This window comes from Artemia sp. Qi Xiang Cuo, chromosome 5, assembly GCF_049724085.1.
Source record: "Artemia sp. Qi Xiang Cuo chromosome 5, ASM4972408v1, whole genome shotgun sequence".
Taxonomy (NCBI): domain Eukaryota; kingdom Metazoa; phylum Arthropoda; class Branchiopoda; order Anostraca; family Artemiidae; genus Artemia; species Artemia sp. Qi Xiang Cuo.
In genome coordinates this window covers 27,628,678-27,649,462 of record NC_142798.1, presented here as the reverse complement: position 1 = coordinate 27,649,462, position 20,785 = coordinate 27,628,678, and the positions used below count along the sequence as shown (strand labels likewise).

At 33.8% G+C, this 20,785-nt stretch overlaps 1 protein-coding gene across 1 annotated transcript in view; it reads right to left on the bottom strand.

Annotated features, from left to right (window-relative positions):
* The window catches only part of LOC148951991 (uncharacterized), a 39,211-nt gene that overhangs the window by 13,980 nt on the left and 4,446 nt on the right, over positions 1-20,785 (bottom strand). The window contains exons 2-4 of the mRNA XM_089088791.1: positions 17,634-17,716; positions 7,646-8,144; positions 1,738-1,854 (exon numbers count right to left, since the gene is read on the bottom strand). Of these exons, the coding sequence (XP_088944917.1) occupies positions 1,738-1,854; positions 7,646-8,144; positions 17,634-17,716 (699 nt within the window). The remainder of the gene's footprint in view (positions 1-1,737; positions 1,855-7,645; positions 8,145-17,633; positions 17,717-20,785) is intronic.

Sequence of the window (20,785 nt, the reverse complement as noted above, 5' to 3'; positions counted from 1 at the left end):
CCGTAGGGGCCCATACCTTTTTAAAATGGTCAACAATATCATTTATATACAACGTCAACAACCTAGGCGAAATACTACTACCGTGTTTTACACCTTTTCTAATTTCAAACGGCGATGATAATCCCTTTCCTAAAACTTTAACTATACCAAATGTCTTTCTATACATATCAGCTAATATCCTAACGGAAAGTCTTGGTAAGCCTACTTTTACCAGTTCTAAGCAAAAAAAAAAATAAATAAATAAAATAAAATTCTAAGCACTGGAAAATCCTATCAGTACTGTCGAAGGTCTTTTCTAGATATAAAAATGCAACGTTTAACCTATTCTTCCCTTTTGCATATTTTTCTACAAACGCCTGTAGGACCCTATCAATAGCATTATATCCATCTCGAAACCCTGCCTGCTCCTCCTTCAAAATCCTATATTTTTCCAACCAATGAGCTAATCTAGCATCTAGTATTCTTTCTAATATTTTGTTAAGACTAGGTACTAAAGATATCGGTCGATAATTACTGTGATCCGCTGGGTCTCCCTTTTTGAACAGTGGCAAAATCAAGGATACGTTCCACGGCAAGGACCATTCTCCAGAAGCCAGAACTGAGTTGAAGATTGCCAAGAAAATGGGCATAAATAGAAGTAGGAATAGTTTCAAGATCTTTGTTGGGACTCCATCGCTACCAGGTGCCGATCCACCTTCCATGGCGCTTATGCATTCTTCGATTTCTTCTTTCGATGCGGGTTTTATCAGATCATAATCGTGTTCTTTCAGTGGGAGGCTGATCTCATTCTCTGTATTCGATAATTCGTCGCTGAACCAGCAGTTAAACAAATAGTCTTCCTGAACCACGTCCTTGTAGTATGTCGACCATGTTTTCGGGTCAGGTACTTCTGGCTGGGCTATGGAGGCACCTTTTTTTTTTATCTTTCTCCAGAAAGGCCGCATATCGCTTTTTTCATAAAACTGGATCAGCTCCTCCTTACCTTTTTGAATAGCCAGTCTCTTCTTCTGTTTTAAAAGGCGTTTATACTCCCGGTGAACATTTTTAAACCTTGTTACTAGTCTAAGCCTATTTTCCTCTTCCCTCAAAATCTCCAATTCTTTAATTAGTTCTAATTTTGTAATTCTACATTCCTCATCAAAAAATTCTATATCCTTACAACCTCCTTTATTTCCTAGAACTGGGCCTGCTATTTCATGTAAAATCTCCGTGAACTCTTCTATCAATCTAACTTGGTTATTTATCTTCTCTAAATCACTTAGCCTTATACCTATATCATCCTCTGAAAACGCTTCACTTAATTTAACATTTTCCTCTGTAGACCATTCCCTAGGTATCTGACGTCTAACATTTTTATCATAAATACGACTTTCCCTTGAAATATCCCGCCTATGGGGATCACTCCTTGATCTAATTTCTAAAAAATACCGGTAGATGGTCCAACCCTACTAGCTTAAGCACATCCACATTAAGGTAATTCGGATCCCGGTGAATATCCACCAAAACATAATCAATTAAACTTGCTTTAGCCCCAGATACGCAGATGAACTCACCCCGATTTTTATCCTTTCCAAATCTTCCATTTCCAATCATCAAACCCGATTCTGCGCATAGTGTCAGCAACCTTCTTCCCCATTGATTTATTATTCTTATATGAAAACTTGCATAGTTTTAGAAAAAAAGGAACGAACAACTCAAAAGCAGGTTGGGATTATAGAGAAATGTAAAGCTAATTACCTTATATATTAGCTTGTATCCCTTTTGCACAAGTTTCTTCCCCTTTTCTTCATAATGTTTAGCTTTTGCGTCGGTAACTTTTGCTGATATCTTCTTCAGCCACGTTTTTCTTGGTCGCTGAAAGTTAAGTTAGTTCAAATACCTGTCAGGTACTTCTAAATTTCTACTTCATCGTGTTTTAGGCTTATCCCACGGGTACCCTAGCGCAAAAAGCTTGCGATAAATATCTGGAATTTTATAAGGGTGGTATGACCATGGTTGCCACCCGGTGAAACGAAAAATCACTAGATTTTAGTGATTTTCTGGTTGACTTAGTAATTTTCTTCAATAATCAATTGATTTATGTGCTAATTTAGTGATTTAGTGAAAAATCACTAGAAATAGTGATAAAACACTAGGGGTGGCAACCCTGGGTAAAACAGCCCTTTTCAAAGGCTTTAACTTCCTGTGAGCCATTGTTAAAAACTGGAGAATTATTGCCCCCTAGCACTCCCCGAAATGGTGTCTCCAATCTAGTTTACACTGATTTGCGCCTAAAATTTTATAAAACGTCATGTGCATAGAGTTTTCAACAATCAAATAAAGAAAAATTTCAAACGTTGACAAAATTCCAGAGTTCTACAGGTGACAATTAACACCAGCCGTATCCATAACACGAGACAATTAACACCAACCACAGAATCCGTGGATTTGCTAACGGGTCTTCGTGAAAGCTACCGTTGTTGGAAAAATCGAATTTTTCGTATGACGGAACTTATTATGACGAACAATTCTCTTTTCACAATCCTTGTTTTTTTTTTTTTTTTTTTTTTTGGATTACGGTAGTTTCGTTGCTAGACGAGTGTTAATAATAAATTTAATATTTATTAATAAATAAAGGAACCAGTTTTCTTGTTATTTTTCCGTTGCTGCTATCTCAGAAGACGGTTATGCTAGTAAGTCTTATAACATAATTGATGTGGAGTTTAAGTTGTGGTCGACGCTATATTCCAAGATATTAGAAACTATAGACGAAGACAAGAGTTTTTGTTAGGCTATTTGCATTGCTTTTTGGTAGTTCTAAATTGATTGGGTCAGATTTCGATCTCAGATTTTATCTCGATAGTATTCTGAAATTATTTGATTGCAAAGATTACTCTTTTTCACTCATTTTCAACACGCCTAGCTTTTAAAAGAAGGAATGGGAAAATCGTAGTGAATTCAGGCGATTAATGAATTAATGAATTTGTGTTAGTATGAATAAAGTAATAATGTTTTTGGTATTGTAGTTAGTTTAGTATTCAAGGTTCAACTTCTTCGAGTATTCCACTTCTAAACTACCTATAGTAATAACAAAGAAATTTTTACTTTTCATTATTGACTTAACTTTTTTAACGTTGCTGTGAAAGCACTTTGAAATTTAACATTGTTTTGCTGGTTTAAGTTTATTTCAAAATTGATATTTTTTCATTCATTTTCAAGGGGTCTTGCTTTTAAAACTGTTCGTGATTTCAATTGGGGGGGGGGGGAGGGAGGGCATGTGGGCTTGTTAAATTTTGAAAAATAGCTTTTTTATGGTACATCGTTGAATAGACTTGTTTTGGCAGTTTTTATTGTAAAAAAACAACAAATCTGCCCCTTCGGAGATATTGAGAAATGCATTTTGCCCCTAGCCCCTAAAGTCTCGTTAATTGACATTAATGGATACTTGGCGTTCCTTTCTAACGAAAGCTCAAGAAGCAACGTGATTGGTAAAAAAAAAAAAAAAAAAAAAAAAAACTCACTGAGGTCACAAAAGTAAACCAATGGAGTAAAGCCACTTTTTAGCATGGAACTAAAGGATGATATTCTGTCTTTTTCTCTTTATGTAATCAACCATCTAGGATCAGACGAAAAACAGGTCGTCCCCGAATGGGGTGGGAAGTGGTCGTAAGGTAGAATTTAATGGAAATTGGAACTTTTTGGGAGGGTTTTAAGGGGCATGCTTTGAATATATTGGGATGGAGGAGGTTTTCTCAGGTGTCTCCGTGCGTTGGCCTCATGTGTCTTCTTGCTGCAATGAGTTGTTACTAGTAGTAGTAGAGGGTGGTCATATCGAGGTATTGCCCGTGGAATATCGGGAGAGGCCTCATACAAACGAAAATCAAAAGTTGTGACGCCCTTATTAAGCCAAAATAAGAGATTATGCCACAGTAAAGCACTGATTTTTGTCGTTTTATGCTGCAAACCCAAATTTTTTACCCAAATAGGGTCAAAATGCCTTTGAAGGAAAAATTGGAGATTGCCAGTCGGCATAGAATTTTCAAAAATTTATATATAATAATATATATATATATATATATATATATATATATATATATATATATATATATATATATATATATATATATATATATATATATATATATATATATATATATATCTCTCTCTATCTATCTCTCTCTCTATATATATATATATATATATATATATATATATATATATATATATATATATATATATATATCTCTATCTATCTATCTCTATCTCTATATATATATATATATATATATATATATATATATATATATATATATATATATATATATATATGCCCTACGCGTTTCAGATATTACTTGAGGAAACTTGAAACTTGAAAAAACGTAAAAAAGAAACTTGGCTGAAGAAGGCCAAAACACTATCGACCGACAATTCTGAGGTATTCAATAGACTTAGATTTATCAAAAAACTGTATGAGTTATCTATCACTTCTAGACGTCATACTGCCAAATGGTGCACCATTCCTTACGAATGGTGCGTCATCTGTAAGGATGGCGCACAATAGTTTCATAAGTTTCGTAAGGATAGGGCGTAAGTTCCATGAGGATGGTGTGTCATTCCTTGCGGAATGTGGATCCTTTCGGATGCACATTCCATACAAAAGGAAGGTCTATTATGAATAATTTATTCAGAATTGTTAACAATTATGCAGTATAGCATAATTTTAGTGCCAAACTTTTTATTTTTTGTGAAAGGTTCTTCCGATTGATGTAGAGACCGATAATTTGGAATAAAATATTAGGACTAAAAATGTCATAAAAAAGGGATGGAGGGTGTAAATAGAGAAGATTTGAATAGATTGGGATGGAGGAGGAGCGTGCGTAGTTTATTTGCCTCAGGCGGCTTGGTGCTGTAGGGAGTTGTTAGTAGTAGTAGCAGTAGTAGTAGTACTAAGGATGTGATGTGAATGCTAAGGGAAGAATAGATATCCTTGCAAAATATTTTTAGCCTGAATTAAAAATTATATTTACATTATATTATATAGCGGCTACGGAAACTCTTAATGATAAACATGGAGAATATTGGGACTTATAGGACACAGTAGGCTAATTTTTATTTAGATCCGTTTATATTGATAATATGTTCATTTATTGATTGTTTTTATTATTATGTTTGTTGTAATGGCCTTATGGTGGTTTTTAATAAATATCGTGTCAATTGTTTATCTGCACTAAGGCAAAAGAGTAGGGGAGGGTGATTCCCAAGGAGCAGTATTTTCCCTGAGAATTATCCCTTAAAAATATAAACTTTACTTCTTGAAAAAACATTTGGTATTTTAGGCCCCTATTAAAAATCTTAAGGAATCATCTTTTCTAGGAGTAATTTTTATTTTGAACTATTTTTATTTCGTTTCATTTTCATTGCAAAGCTTAAATTTTAGCATAAAAGCCGGGGACAGTCGGGTCGGACACTCGGAACCTCCTCTTTTATTTACATTAAATCGAATATGAGATTAAAAACGAACAGAAATTAAATAAAAGTTATTTTTGTATTTTTTTTAAATACGTTTTTTTTTCAAATGAAAGTAAAGAGTAATATCAAAACTTACAACTGTTAAAGAAACAAAGAGAGAAAACTCAATGAAGAAAACAGACAAAACAAGACTTCGACCAGTAGCGAAAATAAAAAAAAAAAAAACACGACGCGGATATTTCGCCTGAATAAAAACGAGGCGTCTTCACCGTAAAAGAAACAAAGGTTGAAAAACTAAAATAAACTAAAAACACATTAAAAACTACCAATATTAAACTACAACTTTCGCAACGGACCACTTGGGTTACTGTTACTAAAAAAGTTACTTCGATGATAGCACTAAAGCAACTGACTTTTTATCTTTGTCATGGCTGGTCAGTTCGGCTTAAGATCTTTCATTTATAACAGGTAGAATTTTTCTGTATATAAAAGTGGATGCATCCCCTCTCTCTATGGTAAAGTCTAACTAGTGCTTAACTGTATAGGTATCGTTTCGTATATGGGGGGGGGGGGAGGGGGCTGCCTCCTCCATCCTTAGCCCCCGTTCTTGACGTTAGAAGTTTATAATTTTTCAGTTAGACCATTTATAAGTAGGACAAATGTGGTTAACGGGGTAATTGCAAGTGTCTTATTTACTGCTTGCCTTTTAAAGCATTTAAAAAGAATGTTTTATTGTTTAAAGGAAATACACATCAATAGGCTCTTCCACTCTTACGGCATTATGAAAAACACTTTTTAGCCCATTCTAATTGACCTTATTTGAGGAGTCGTTCTTAAAGCAATGCGGTCATAATCTCAAACTTTAGCGTAAAGAGAGGGAGGTTAAAGGGGAGAGGACAACCTCCCTCATATACGGAATAACTCTTTTCAATTAAGCACTAGTTAAATTTGAACGTAAAGAGTGGAGGGTTGACTGTCCCCCTCACATATGGAATAATTTCTGGTCGCCTTAAGTTTCACATTCGCTTTTCAATTTCACTTCAATATGTTTTTTTTTATTTAATAAAAGGAATGATGGGAAAACTATAGAATTCATATAAAAACCAATATATCTTTAATTAAATGAAAGACACCATATAAAGGGACATTTAATGAATAAGAAAAAAACAAGGATATATTTTTTATTGTGGCTAGTTTAGAAGAGAAAGGTTTCAACAAAATTACCGGATAAATTAAAGTACTTTGAATGTGCTAATAGGTAGTAAGATCTTAATTAAAATTAAAATAACTTGGCTTCAAATATATCTGAGGACAAAGGGAGACAAACACATAGGAGCTTAAATCTCAAAGATAAGTTTTCTGTTGTCGTCTTTGTTCCAAGAATAAGCCATTGTCCACTTTGACTCCCTGGTGGTTCCTTTGCTGGCAACCCCTTAACTAAACGCATATTTCCATATTGATAATTAATTCAGGTTACTTTTACTCATTTGGGAGAAAAAGGCTGAAGTTTTTACTAATTGATATTAATTGCTCATTGTGATGAAAACCCCGCTTCTTTTCTGCAATAAAGAGAAGAAGAAAAAAATGTCCTTGAAACTGAGATTTTCAAGAAAGTTAAGTATATTACAATTAGGCGAGAATAAATTTGACCAATATTTTGCCGGGCATATTTTGGCCAATATCAACAGAAAATAAAATACAAACATGAAAAACGCCAAATGATTAATTACAAGCGGGATACACATTTGGTGCTGTAATGGTACGGAATTCCGATGATATCCACAACTGTGACCCGGCCATAAGAACAGAAGTTAAAAACCAAAGAAGCAGAATTATTAGGTTCTATCACATTGAGAAATGTAAAAGCCTGTTTAATAGTTTGATTTCTTCAGCCGAATTTAATTTTATGTTCCGATAATGGAGGCCGTTGAATAGCTCAAAATATCTAGTTTTTGGTTTGTTTTTAGTTTAGTTAATTATACTTCTTTAAAAATCGCGTACGTTACCTTATATTATTGTCTGTATTATTATCTTAATGGATAGAATTTCAACTAGGTGGACTTTAGTTTCGAATTAGATACATTTGTATCAAGACAATCTTTTTCTTTTTTTATAATGCGTGTTTTCACGTCCTTAATGGAAATAAGTGTTCATAATAACAGTTTTCCTTATACTAAAAAGTATTTTAAGTCCTTACCTCATAAGGATAGTATATGTAGTAGAAAACAGGCTGCACTACATTGGTCGTTTTTCCAAAATCTTCTTGACTTCCATAACTATCACTCACCCCTCCGAAAGGCTCATTATTCATATTTCCTGTTGGCATGGGATTGCCATGCAAAGAAGAAAAATCGCCATGATCTCCCTTGTAAGAATCAGACCCGGGGCTAGCTTCCCCTTGCCAAGAGAAGGAACTTTGTGATGATTGCAAAGGGGGACTCTGCTCTGAGGGACGTGACTGTGGAGATGACTCCCCTCCAGATCCTGGGTTCTGAAAGAAAGAAGGAGGAGAAAAAGAAGGCGGGCTAGGAAAATCCCATCCAAAGTTGGTATTCAAAGGAGCTTGCGCTGGGCTAGGAGAGGGACTGTAACCCATACTGTCTTCTTTCATCTTCTTTTTTCGGCCAATTCGGAACTTTATTTCATTAGAAAGGCTATTTATCGGTAAAGGTGCTTTTAGCATCATTGAAATTGTCCTGAAAAACAGAGTTAGCATTAAAATTATGAAAAACATCAAACGAATTTCAGCAAAATCATTTACTAAACTAAATGCCAGTTTTTGAGAGTGTTTCTTTGACTTGAAATATAATTGTATTCCAATGAGCAATTTTTATTGATATCCTACTGAAATAAATATGGTCATATTTTTTCCAAGTTGGAAGCTTGTAACTTGGTTTAATTAAATCTAATGTACTCTGATTTAAATTACAATTAAATAATTTATATTTGCTAATATCTCGGGTTCTTTTTTTGAAAATGCATGTTGTTTTCTTGCAGAATGAGTAGCTAATTTCTCAATAGGAGCTTTGAATTCTGATTTATTAGCTTACAGCAAAAGTTCTGCTCGTGCAACACCGTAAATGCAACCCGTTTTCCTTATAATATCCTTTTTTCAAATTATGGCCCCTTCAAATTGCTACGTTTGCTTCAAATTGCTTTGTTTGTATGTCTGGGCTGGTGTTTGACAGTCCAAGTGTTTGTCTTTGTTGGTTTGTATGTCTGAAGTATCTGTCTTTCTCAGTTTTAAAAAAAATCCGTTTGTAAGAAAGTTTGTCTTTCATTTTCTTTTATGCCGACAAGTTATAAACTGGTTCAGCTAATTAGACTTCATAAAGATAGTCCATAAGTCAGAATTTTAAGTCTTCATTTGGTACGGAAAAAAAATCAGTCAAGTTTGTCTCTAAAAACTCAGTATTCCCGTCGCTCTGATTAAACTTAGACTCAAATTAAAGAAAAAGGCAAAGCGTGTAAAACTTCAAATTTTCCTAGTTAGGGGCTTAAAAAATGTTTTATAGTCTTCTTGGGCATCCTAAATTTAATGGTAAAACTACCATTGAGGACAAAACACCTTTGGGGGTGATTCTCCTCTTTTCTGAAATAATGCAATTTGATTCATGCTTTCCCCGTGGGCTGCATAGGTCATACTACCTTTGGATACATATTGTTTTGCATTTTGACCTTTCTAATGAAAATGCCTCCCTTTAAATTTTGAAGCGGCGCCATATCTGGCCGCAATGTGCTCTTGAGGCGACGCTTGGTGCGGAAGGAGGCTTAGTTCTCATTTTTTTTACTCTGGAAGGGCACTGGAACTGGAAATTCCCTTGTGAAATAAACCGATCTGAAAATTGTACGACCATATACTCGATGCATTCCCCCCTGGTGAAAGAAACAAGGAACAAATAAATTAAAACAAACATGCAAGTAGAAAGGGGTCAGGAGGTCCCGTACGAACCACGTGGTTTATGGTTTTCTCACTGAGAATGAAAAAACTGATTTTTCTCACTTGAAAAAACAGGAATTTTCTCACATTTATGGTTGTTTCTTGGACTGTAATTTTTGTTGGTCAATTTATTTGATGTTTTTCTCGGATGTCAACAGCAATTCATGTCTGTTTTATGGTTTTGGTCAGTGAGAATTTGAAAAACAGGAACTTTCTCACTTTCATGGATGTCAACAGTAATTTATGTCTGTTTTGTGGTTTTTGTCCGTGAAAATTTAAAAAACAGGAATTTTCTCACTTTGATGGATGTTTTCTGGATTATTGACTCTAACCTGTTTCCAAGGGAATTGTTTCCAGGTCAAATTTTATTAATATCTTAGGAGTTCGACCAGTAGAATTGTTTCCAGGACGAAGTTTTTTAATGTTTGACAGATAATGTCATGATTGATTGATTGTCAAGAAAGGGAATTAATTTGTTGTTTCTAAGGGGAATTATTGATTCACGAAAGGGTTTCTTAGTAATTTGAAATGTGACAGCGCAGAGATGCTAAAACAAAAGGAACACGCTGAAATTACGTTTAGAGATTATTTCGGCGAAACAGTTTTAGACATTTTAGGGAATTATTTCGGTGAAACAGTTAGAGACATTTTAAAAGATGATTTTAGAAAAGGTTTTAGAAGAGGATTTGAGGGTGGTCGTTATAATACACCAGTTCCATTTGAACAGTGTCGTGAGGTCCCCTACCCCAACCCCAAAGGGTTCCGATCCCCATATCACAACCCCGAAGGGGCCCCCCGGTGCCCCAAAGGACCACCCGGCCCCCCAAGGGACCCCGGACCCCCAAAGAGTCCCCTCTCCATTTTTTAATACTTTTTAAGGCTTTATTATATCTTTTCAGAGCAAGTTATTTTCTTAATGTCTCTCCTAAACCCATTTTACAAGTTGAAGTACTTATCCTTTTCACCCAATACTATACTTTACAGCTTTTAGGATACCTCAACACCAAGAAATACTTTTCAAAGACCATTTCAGTGCAAGTTACTTTCTTAATGTCCCTCCTACATCCATTTTACAAGTTGAATTAATTTTATTTTTAACTCACACCTTTACTATACTGCTTCTGTGATACCACAACACCAATAAATACTTTTCAATGTCCTTTTAAGTGCACGTTACTTTCTTAATGTTCCTCCTAAACCCATTTTAAAAGTTGAAGTACTATCTTTTTCACTCAAAACTATACATTACAGCTTTTAGGATACCTCAAAACCAATAAATACTTTTCAAAGACAACTTCAGAATAAGTTGATTTCTTAATGCTCCTTCTAAACCCATTTTAAAAGTTGAAGTACTTTTAATTGTCATCCAAAACTTTACCTAAAAGGTTTTAGTATACCTCAAATCCAAGAAATAATCTCCAAAGACCAGTTCAGAGGAAGTTACATTCTTTATGTCCCCTCCTAAACCCATTTTACAAGTTGAAGTAATTATTTTTTTCACCCAAAACTATACTTTACATTTTTTAGGATACCTCAACACCAAGAAATACTTTTCAAAGACCATTTCAGAGTAAGTTAATTTCTTAACTTCCCTCCTAAACCCATTTAACAACTTAAATTACTTATTTTTTTCACTCACAACTATACTTTACAGACTTTGAATACCTAAACACCCAAGACATACTTTTAAAAGACTACATCAGAGCAAGTTCCTTTCTAAATGTCCCTCCTAAAGCCATTTTACAAGTTGAAGTACTAATCTTTTTCCTCAACAACTATACTTTACAGATTTTAGGATATCTCAACACCAATAAATACTTTTCAAAGACCAATTTATAGCAAATTAGTTTCTTAATGTCCCTCCTAAACCCATTTTACAAGTTTCAGTACTTGTCTTTTTCACCCAAAACTATACTTTACAGCTTTTAGAATACCTCAACACCAAGAAACACTTTTCAAAGACCATTTCAGAGCAAGTTACTTTCTTAATGTCCCTCCTAAACCCATTTTACAAGTTGAAGTACTTATATTTTTCACACACAACTATACTTTACAGCTTTGATGATACCTCAATACCAAGAAATACTTTTCAAAGACCATTTCAGAGCAAGTTACTTTCTTAATCTCCATCCAAAACCCATTTTACAACTTGAAGTACTTATCTTTTTCACCCAAAACTATACTTTACAGCTTTTACGATAACTCAACACCAAGAAATACTTTTCAAAGACCATTTCAGAGAAAGTTTCTGTTTTAATGTCCCTCCTAAACCCCTTTTCCAATTTGACGTTCTTATCTTTTTCACACAAAACTATACTTTACAGCTTTTTGGATACCTCAACACCAAGAAGTACTTTTCAAAGACCCTTTCAGAGCAAGTTACTTTCTTAATATCCCTTCTAAACCCATTTTCCAAGTTGAAGTACTTATCTTTTTCATCCAAAACTATACTTTACAGATTTTAGGATATCTCAACACCAAGCAATACTTTTCAAAGACCTTTTCAGTGCAAGTTACTTTCTTAAAGGCCCTACTAAACCCAATTTCCAACTTGAAGTACTTATCTATTTCAAAAAAAAAAATACTTTACAGCTTTTAGGAAACCACAACAACAACAAATACTTTTCAAAGACCATTTAAGAGCAAGTTACTTTATTAATTTCCCTCCTAAACCCATTTTACAAGTTGAAGTACTTATCTATTTCATCCAAATCTACAATATACAGCTTATAGGATACCTAAAAACAAAGGAATAATATTAAAAGACCATTTAAGATAAAGTTAATTTCTTATTGTTCACCCAACACACCCTTTTAAAATTTTAATTAATGAAAATTTTATCACAACAATATGCTTTTAAGATTATAGGATCTCTAACCACCAAGAAATGCTTTTCAAAGACCATTTCAGAGCAAGTTACTTTCTTAATGTCTCTCCTAAACTCATGTTACAACTTGAAGGACTTATCTTTTTCACCCACAATTAAACTTTACAGGTTCTAGGATACCCCAATACCAGGAAATACTTTCCAAAGACCAAATTAGAGCAATTTCTTTTCTTAATGTACCTCCTAAACCCATGTTACATATTGATTTAGTTATCTTTTTCACCAAAAACATAACTTAACAGATTATAGTATACATAAAAACAAAGAAATAATATCCAAATAACATTTAAGAGCAAGTTACTTTCTTAATATCATACCTAAACTCATTTTCCAACTCGAAGTACTTATCTGTTAAACACAAATCTATTCTTTTAAGATATATTTATAAATCTACAAAAATTCATAATTTTAAAATAACTAATCAGATAAAGTTAATGACTTAATGTACCTTCTAAACCCATTTTCCAAGTTAAACTACTTATCTTTTTCATCCAAAACTATAATTTACAGATTTTAGGATTCCTTAATAACAAGAAATAATTTTCAAAATAAATATGATATATAGCTTCTTAAGGACTGTCCCTCATAAACCAATATTAGTACGTGTTGAGCGTAAATATTTCCCAAACCAATATAATAAAATGCCTTTAGGATAATCAAACAACATGAAATACTTTTAAAACTCTTGTTAATAACAAATTACATTCTTAATGCTCCTCTTAAAATAATTTTACAAGTTGATATACATATCTTTTTTCATCAAAAATTTAACTTTATCGATTTTTGCGTACCTCAATAGAAACAATTTCATTTCAAATATAAGTATAGTACACGTTCCGTTTTTATCATCCCTCCTAAGCCAATTTTCCAAGTAGAATTACTCAGACATTAAACCAAAATAAATACTTTAATGAAAACAGGTAAAAACTACACAAAGAACACAATAACTATGACATAAAATGTGAAAGAAACATTCTTATTGTCACTCCCAAATACATTTTACAAGTTGAAGTACTTATCTTATTCACCCACATCTATACTTTACAGCTATTAGGATACCTCACTACCAAGAAATACTTTTCAAAGCCCGCTTCAGAGCAATTGATAATATTAATGTCCCTCCTACGCACAATTTCCAGCTCGATGTACTTATCTTTTTCTCCAACTACTAAAATTAACTAAGAATTGGATACCTCTACAAAAATACCAAATTTCCAGAGTCAATATCATCTCAATATCCTTTAAAATTTTCCCTCCTAAACCCATTTTACAAGTTGAAGTACTTATCTTATTCACCCAAAACTATACTTTACAGCTTTTATGATACCTCAACACCAAGAAATAATTTTCAAAGACCATTTCAGAGCCAGTTACTTTCTTAATGTCCCTCCTAAACCCATTTTACAAGTTGAAGTTCTTATCTTTTTCACCCAAAACTATACTTTAAAGCTTTTAGGATACCTAAACACCAAGAAATACTTTTCAAATAACATTTCAGATCAAGTTACTGTATTATTTTTCCTCCTACACAATATTTACATTTTCTTATCTATTTAACCCAAAACTATTCTTTACATCTTTGATGATACCACAACACCTAGAAATACTTTTCAAAGTCCATTTCAGAGCAATTTACTTTCTTAATGTCTCTCCTAAACCCATCTTACATTTTGATGTACTTATCTTTTCACCATACACTCGAAAGTAATTCTTTGAGGATACCACCCAAACCTGCTAGTCTTTTCATAGTAATTGACATTGAATATTCCCTTCTTATTATCCCTCCTAAGCCCAGTTTCAAACTTCAAGGACTTATTTTTTTCACCAACAACTTAAGTTTAAAGCTTTTAGGATACCTCACCACCAAGAAATACTTTTCTAAGACCGTTTCGGAGCAATTTACTTTCTTAATATCCCCCCTAGACCCAGTTTGCAAGTTGAAGTAATTATCTTTCTCACTCAAAACTATATTTTACAGCTCATAGGATACTTCAACACTAAGAAATACTTTTTAAAAACCATTTCAGAGCAAGTACCTTTCTTACTGTCACTCCTAAACCCATTTTCCAAGTTTAATTAATTATATATTAAAAAATCACATATACTTTAATTAATTTTGGTTAAAACCACACAAACAAATAATTTTAAAATAACATTTCAGAGCAAGTTACTTTCTTAATGTCCCTCCTGCCAATGATACCTCAACACCAAGAAATACTTAGGTTAGGCAAGATTAAATTAGGTTAGATTAGGTTAGGTTATCCTACGTACGCTTCACTGACGTTAGGTTAGGTGAAAGACATGCAAAAATTTAGGTGAATGATTAGGTTAGGATAGACTAGATTAAGTTTGGTTAAGTTAGGTGAGGCTAGGTTAGCCTACGTACGCGCGCGTACGTAGGCTAACCTAGCCTAACATAACTTAACCTAGTCTATCCTAACCTAACCATTCACCTAACTTTTTGCCTGTCTTTCACCTAACATAACCTAAGGGAAGCGTACGTAGGATAACCTAACCTAATCTAACCTAATTTAATCTAGCCTAACCTAAGTATTTCTTGGTATTGAGGTATCCAAAAAGCTGTAAAGGATAGTTGTGGGTGAAAAAGATAAGTACTTCAAGTTGGAAAATGGGTTTAGGAGGGACATTAAGAAAGTAACTTGCTTTGAAATGGTCTTTGAAAAGTATTTCTTGGTGTTTAGGTATCCCCAAAGCTGTAAAGTATAGTTTCGGGTGAAAAAAGATAAGTACTTCAACTTGTAAAATGGGTTTAGGAGGGACATTAAGAAAGTAACTTGCTCTGAAATGGTCTTTGAAAAGTATATCTTGGTGTTGAGGTATCTTTAAAGCTGTAAAGTATAGGTTTGGGTGAAACAGATAAGTACTTCAACTTGTAAAATGGGTTTAGGAGGGACATTAAGAAAGTAACTTGCTCTGAAATGGTCTTTGAAAAGTATTTCATTGTGTTGAGGTATCTTAAAAGCTGTAAAGTATAGTTTTGGGTGAAAAAGATAAGTACTTCAACTTGGAAACTGGGCTTAGGAGGGATATTAAGAAACCAACTTGCTCTGAAATGGTAATTTAAAATTACGTCTTGGTGTTGAGGTATACAAGAGCTGTAAACTATAGATGTTTTTTGAAAATATAACTACGTTAACTGGTAAAATGTATTTTTGAAGGGAAATTAATAACGTAATTTGCTCTAAAATGTCGTATGAAAAATATTTCTGGGTGATGTGGTATCCTAAAAGATGTAAAGTATAGGGTTGGGTGAAAAAGATAAGTACTTCAACTTGTAAAAGGGGTTTAGGAGGGACATTAAGAAAGTATCTTGCTCTGAAATGGACTATGAAAAGAATTTCTTGGTGTTGAGGTATCCTAAAAGCTGTAAAGTATAGTTTTGGGTGAAAAAGATAAGTACTTCAACTTGTAAAATGGGGTTAGGAGGGACATTAAGAAAGTGACTTGCTCTGAAATGGTCTTTGAAAAGTATTTCTTGGTGTTGAGGTATCCTAAAAGCTATAAAGTATAGTTTTGGGTGAAAAGGATAAGTACTTCACCTTGTAAAATGGGTTTAGGAGGGACATTAAGAAAATAACTTGCACTGAAAAGATATAATAAAGCCTTAAAAAAGTATTAAAAAATTGAGAGGGGACTCTTTGGGGGTCCGGGGTCCCTTGGGGGTCGGGTGGTCCTTTGGGGCGCAGGGGGGCCCCTTTGGGGTTGTGATGGGGATCGGAACCCTTTGGGGTTGGGGTAGAGGACCTCACGACACTGTTCAAATGAAACTTGTGTATTATAGCCACAACCCTCAAATTCTCTTCTAAAACCTTTTCTAAAATCATCTTTTAAAATGTCTCTAACTGTTCTCGCCGAAATAATTCCCTAAAATGTCTAAAATGGTTTCGCCCAAATAACCCCTAATCGTAATTTCAGCGTGTTCCTTTTGTTTTTGGCATCCCTGCGCTGTCACATTTCAAATTACTAAGAAACCCTTCCGTGAATCAATAATTCCCCTTAGAAACAACAAATTAATTCCCTTTCTTGACAAATCAATCAATCATGACATCATCTGTCAAACATTAAAAAACTTCGCCCCGGAAACAATTCTACTGGTCGAACTCCAAAGATATTAATAAACTTTGCCCCGGAAACAATTCTCTTGGAAACACGTTAGACTCAATAATCCAGAAAACATCCATCAAAGTGAGAAAAATACTGTTTTTTCATTCTCACTGACAAAAACCATAAAACAGACATAAATTGCTGTTGACATCCATCAAAGTGAGAAAGTTCCTGTTTTTCAAATTCTCACTGACAAAAACCATAAAACAGACATGAATTACTGTTGACATCCGAGAAAAACATAAAATAAATTGACCAACAAACATAACAGTCAAATAAACAACCATAAATGTGAGAAAATTCCTGTTTTTTCAAGTGAGAAAAATCAGTTTTTTCATTCTCAGTGAGAAAACCATAAACCACGTGGTTCGTACGGGACCTCCTGACCCCTTTCTACTCATGCAACCTTGCACAAAAAATGTGAAACTTCAAATTTTCCTACTTAGGGGCTTGAAAACTTGTTTATGGTCTTCTTGGGCATCCTAAATTTGATGGTAAAACTATCATCGAGGATAGAACACCTTTGGGGGTGATTCACCTCTTTTTTGAAATAATACAAATTGATTTGTGCTGATAACTTTTGATATGTACATTTAAACCTACTAAATTTTACATAGTTTAAATAATCATTAATAGGAGATTTTTTTGTAGATGCTGTTATCAAAAACCCTTTGGTTATTATTGGCCCGGATCCCCCTTTACCTATCGTTCGTCTTTACGAACTTTTATGTTGAACTTCTTTATAATACCTATAATGTATTTGTAGAGTTGGACACTCTCTACATGGGTCAATAAACAGAAGTTGACTATAATGTATATTTAAAAGTGGACTTCCTCCTGTAGATTCTGGACCTTGCTCGTAAGCTTCCTTAAGTGCCTAAAAGCTGGCAAATTTTTCCATTAGCTAAATTTTCTTCTTGTTTATGTAAACATCATTGAAATTTTACTTTCGGTGTTTTTTAGCCTAAACTGTGGATGTATTTTATACAAGCTTATTTTGGAAATTGGAAAGGCCAATCTTTTTGTGATGATATTAGACAATACTTGTGTGAGTAATTCACTGGTCAAATGGATTAAATCAATAAAAAAAGCTGGTTGGTATCCTTAATATCAGGGAATCTTTTGAGGAATGTTCAGAGGATATTGTCATTCAGAGGAAAAGAGGAGTTGGCCGATTTTGCTGGTAGACGTCAAGCTGGACAGCACAAAACTTCCATGCGATTTATATCTTACGCTGAGTCCATTAAGTCGTTTTCAACTCCATATTCTTCTTCTGTTTCTGCATAACATCCGCTTATGATTACAGTTGCCCATACCTACGAATAAATAAAAAAAATAAGAAACTTTTTAATCAAAATATAAATCTTTTATCTCATAGTAAAATAGGTCAGTCAATAGAAAGTGTTGATTTAAAAAAGGCTTAGTTTTTTCAACTAAAGTAAAGATCGAAGTTAAAGCATAAAACATGCAAAAATTACCGAAACTAAAGAGTAGGCTGCCCCTCTAAAAGTTAATTTTGGGCATTGTGGTAGATTTGGCGCTTTAATGGAAACCCGAAAAGAACATGCTGGGATTGCTTAATTCTTTTGTCTTTAAAAATAAGGAGAAACGTGATAATCCAGCAGATCAGAATTGTCAAGGCTTTATTCTATGTTCAAAAGGGAAATATTTGAATTGGTTTTTAGAATTTTTATTTTCTTGAACAGAAAATATATGCTAAATTTATTTTAAAAATACAAATGAGGCTATTTTTCCTTGAAAAATTGAATCCTAATGATTTAAATGAAAATGGCAAACAATTTTGATGCTCTTAATTTTTACGAGCAATGATTTTCGCCGCTATATCAGTTACGTAGATTCTTTTTTGCATATCACCTTGTCCTCTTTTTAAAAAAACTGGAACGATAATATACCGCCTCCAGTCAAGTTGTACATATTCCCTCTCCGGGACTTTGCATATCATGTGATGGATCTCCTAGACTTTTGAAGGAGAAGAGCTTTATAGATATAAGGTGGCATTAAATCTTCGCCCGGTGATTTGTTGTTTTTTATGAGTCGTATGATTGCACTTATTCCCTCAATCGTTGGAGCATCCACATTTACTCGTTCATGAGCTCCTGAAGGGCTGCGGTGGTTAGGTGACGGTTGGGAGATAGATGAAGTTGAAGTCCAGAATGATCCAGTTGACAGGCTTACGGACTCAGCAGACTTGAAATGTATTCGCCATCGTTCAATCCTCAACGTCTTAACAATAATCTCGGGACTAATGATACATACTTCCATGGCTTGAATGACAACTAGATATGCCTTCTCTACTTTCAGTAAAGTGTCCAAGCTGTTAAGATTTGCAAGTAAAACCCCCGGAGGTGACAGTTTACTTTTCACTTTGCATAGCATTTGCACATTTTAAGTTCAAACCCCCTCTTTGCTTTAGTCAAGGAAACTATGAAGACAGTCGTAAAGAGAATTATAGTAGAAGTGGGGACTTGTAGGTAATGCCTGTAGTAAAAATATTTTTTCTAGTTTTCAGCACAGTAATTAAAAAAACGCACACAATTGCTTCCAGTGTTTATAATAGCAAAGTTTCTATATATCTCCAATCCCCTCGAACAGGGCTTCTGGGTCTTTCTTAAGTGTATGCACCTTTCTTCTCTTTCTTACCACAACAATCTAGGTTCATTGTCTATGGTAAAAAAAAAGTTTTGAAGTTTCCTTTCATAAAAATATCAATTTATTTAATGTGCTGTTTTCCCTTCTTTTTCAACTTCTCTTTTTACTGATTGTACTTTGCTTATTTTTTTTCTTTCTTTTTTTGTTAATCACTACCGTTATAACCTTGGTGGGCACAATAATTTTAAATAGCTATTTACAAGTCAGAAGATCTCCTATGGGGGAGAGAGAGGATCGAAGGAAGGGTAAAAAACAAAAAATTGCAAGCACTAATGCCAAAAAGCGACTCCTTGGCCTAGTCAGAATTCCATTTCTACGAAAATGTCAGTGTCAAAGGCAATAGATTGCGTAATATGCTACTTTGTGTGCATCCGAGACAAGACTGGAAAAATGCTAGGTAATACTGGATAATGGCTTCGAGGAAATCAAGTGGAGGCAGAGGTAGGGAGGAAGATGCGGAGGGCTCAAAGTAGTGTACACTTGTAACAAATAGTGCCTAACCCTTAGGCATAAAAAGGTAAGTGTTCAAGGAACTGGAAGGCAGTGCATAAGGATTCTGAGACATTTTAGCTTTAATAACAAGCATTGTGTTTCGAGCTCGTTTCTTTATACTATTAAATAAAAAAAATAAGTTTTTTAAACTGAAAGTAAGGAGCGACATTAAAACTTAAAACGAACAGAAATTATTCTGTATATGAAAGGGGCTGTCCCCTCCTCAACGCCTCGCTCTTTACACTAAAATTTTTTATTGTTTTAAAAAATAAAGTTGTGAGACAGAGTCAAACTTTAGCGTAAAGAGCGAGGCGTTGAGGAGGGGACAGCCCCTTTCATATACGGAATAATTTCAATTCGTTTAAAGATTTAATGTTACTCCTTACTTTCAGTTTAAAAAACTTTTTTTTTTAATTTAATATCTGATCGTTTTTTAGTTAATGCAGCTTTCATTTTGGCTTGCCGTCATTGAATAAGTAAACAAAATTTGCATAAAAATTTTCCTTTTCTTTTGCTAAATGGCTAAATGGTCTCTAAATTTGGTTCTGACGTAATTTGCAAACTAACTTACGTAACGAACTTCTATAGTCGTATATTGTTCTTCTGGAAAAAAAATACAAAGTTGCAGATTTTTGCAGATATGAGCTTGAAACCTATTTTATAGGGTTTTCTGATACGCTGAATCTGACAGTGATTTTCATTAAAATTTTTTCACTTTTAGGGGAAGTTTCCCCCCTCTTTAAAAAATCAGGTAAGTTTTCTCAGGCTCGTAGCCTTTGATGAGTAATACTAAACTTATCAAAATTTGTATATTTAGAATCAGCATTATAAGCCCATTCTTTTGATACATTTATTGACATCAAAGTTCCGTTTTTAAAAGTTTTGATTAATATTGAGCCGTATCGCTTGTGTTTTTTTTTATTGTTTTTTTTATTACGTATATGTTATTACGTATATTATGGGGTTCTCCCCTTATTAAATACCACACTCATTACGTTAACAGCTAAAAAATATTTGAATGCATACACCTCTGAATCACAAAGGCCGTTTAATTAGAATAGATAGCTCTTTTGAAAGCACTAAAAAAAACTGTAGCGTAAACAGTAAGGTATTGACTTGGGGGAGAAACTCCTCATATACGTAATAATTTCTGTTCATTTTAAGTTCTAATGTTGCTTCTTACTTTCTGTTGAAAAAACTTGTTTTTTTTTAAATTTAATTTC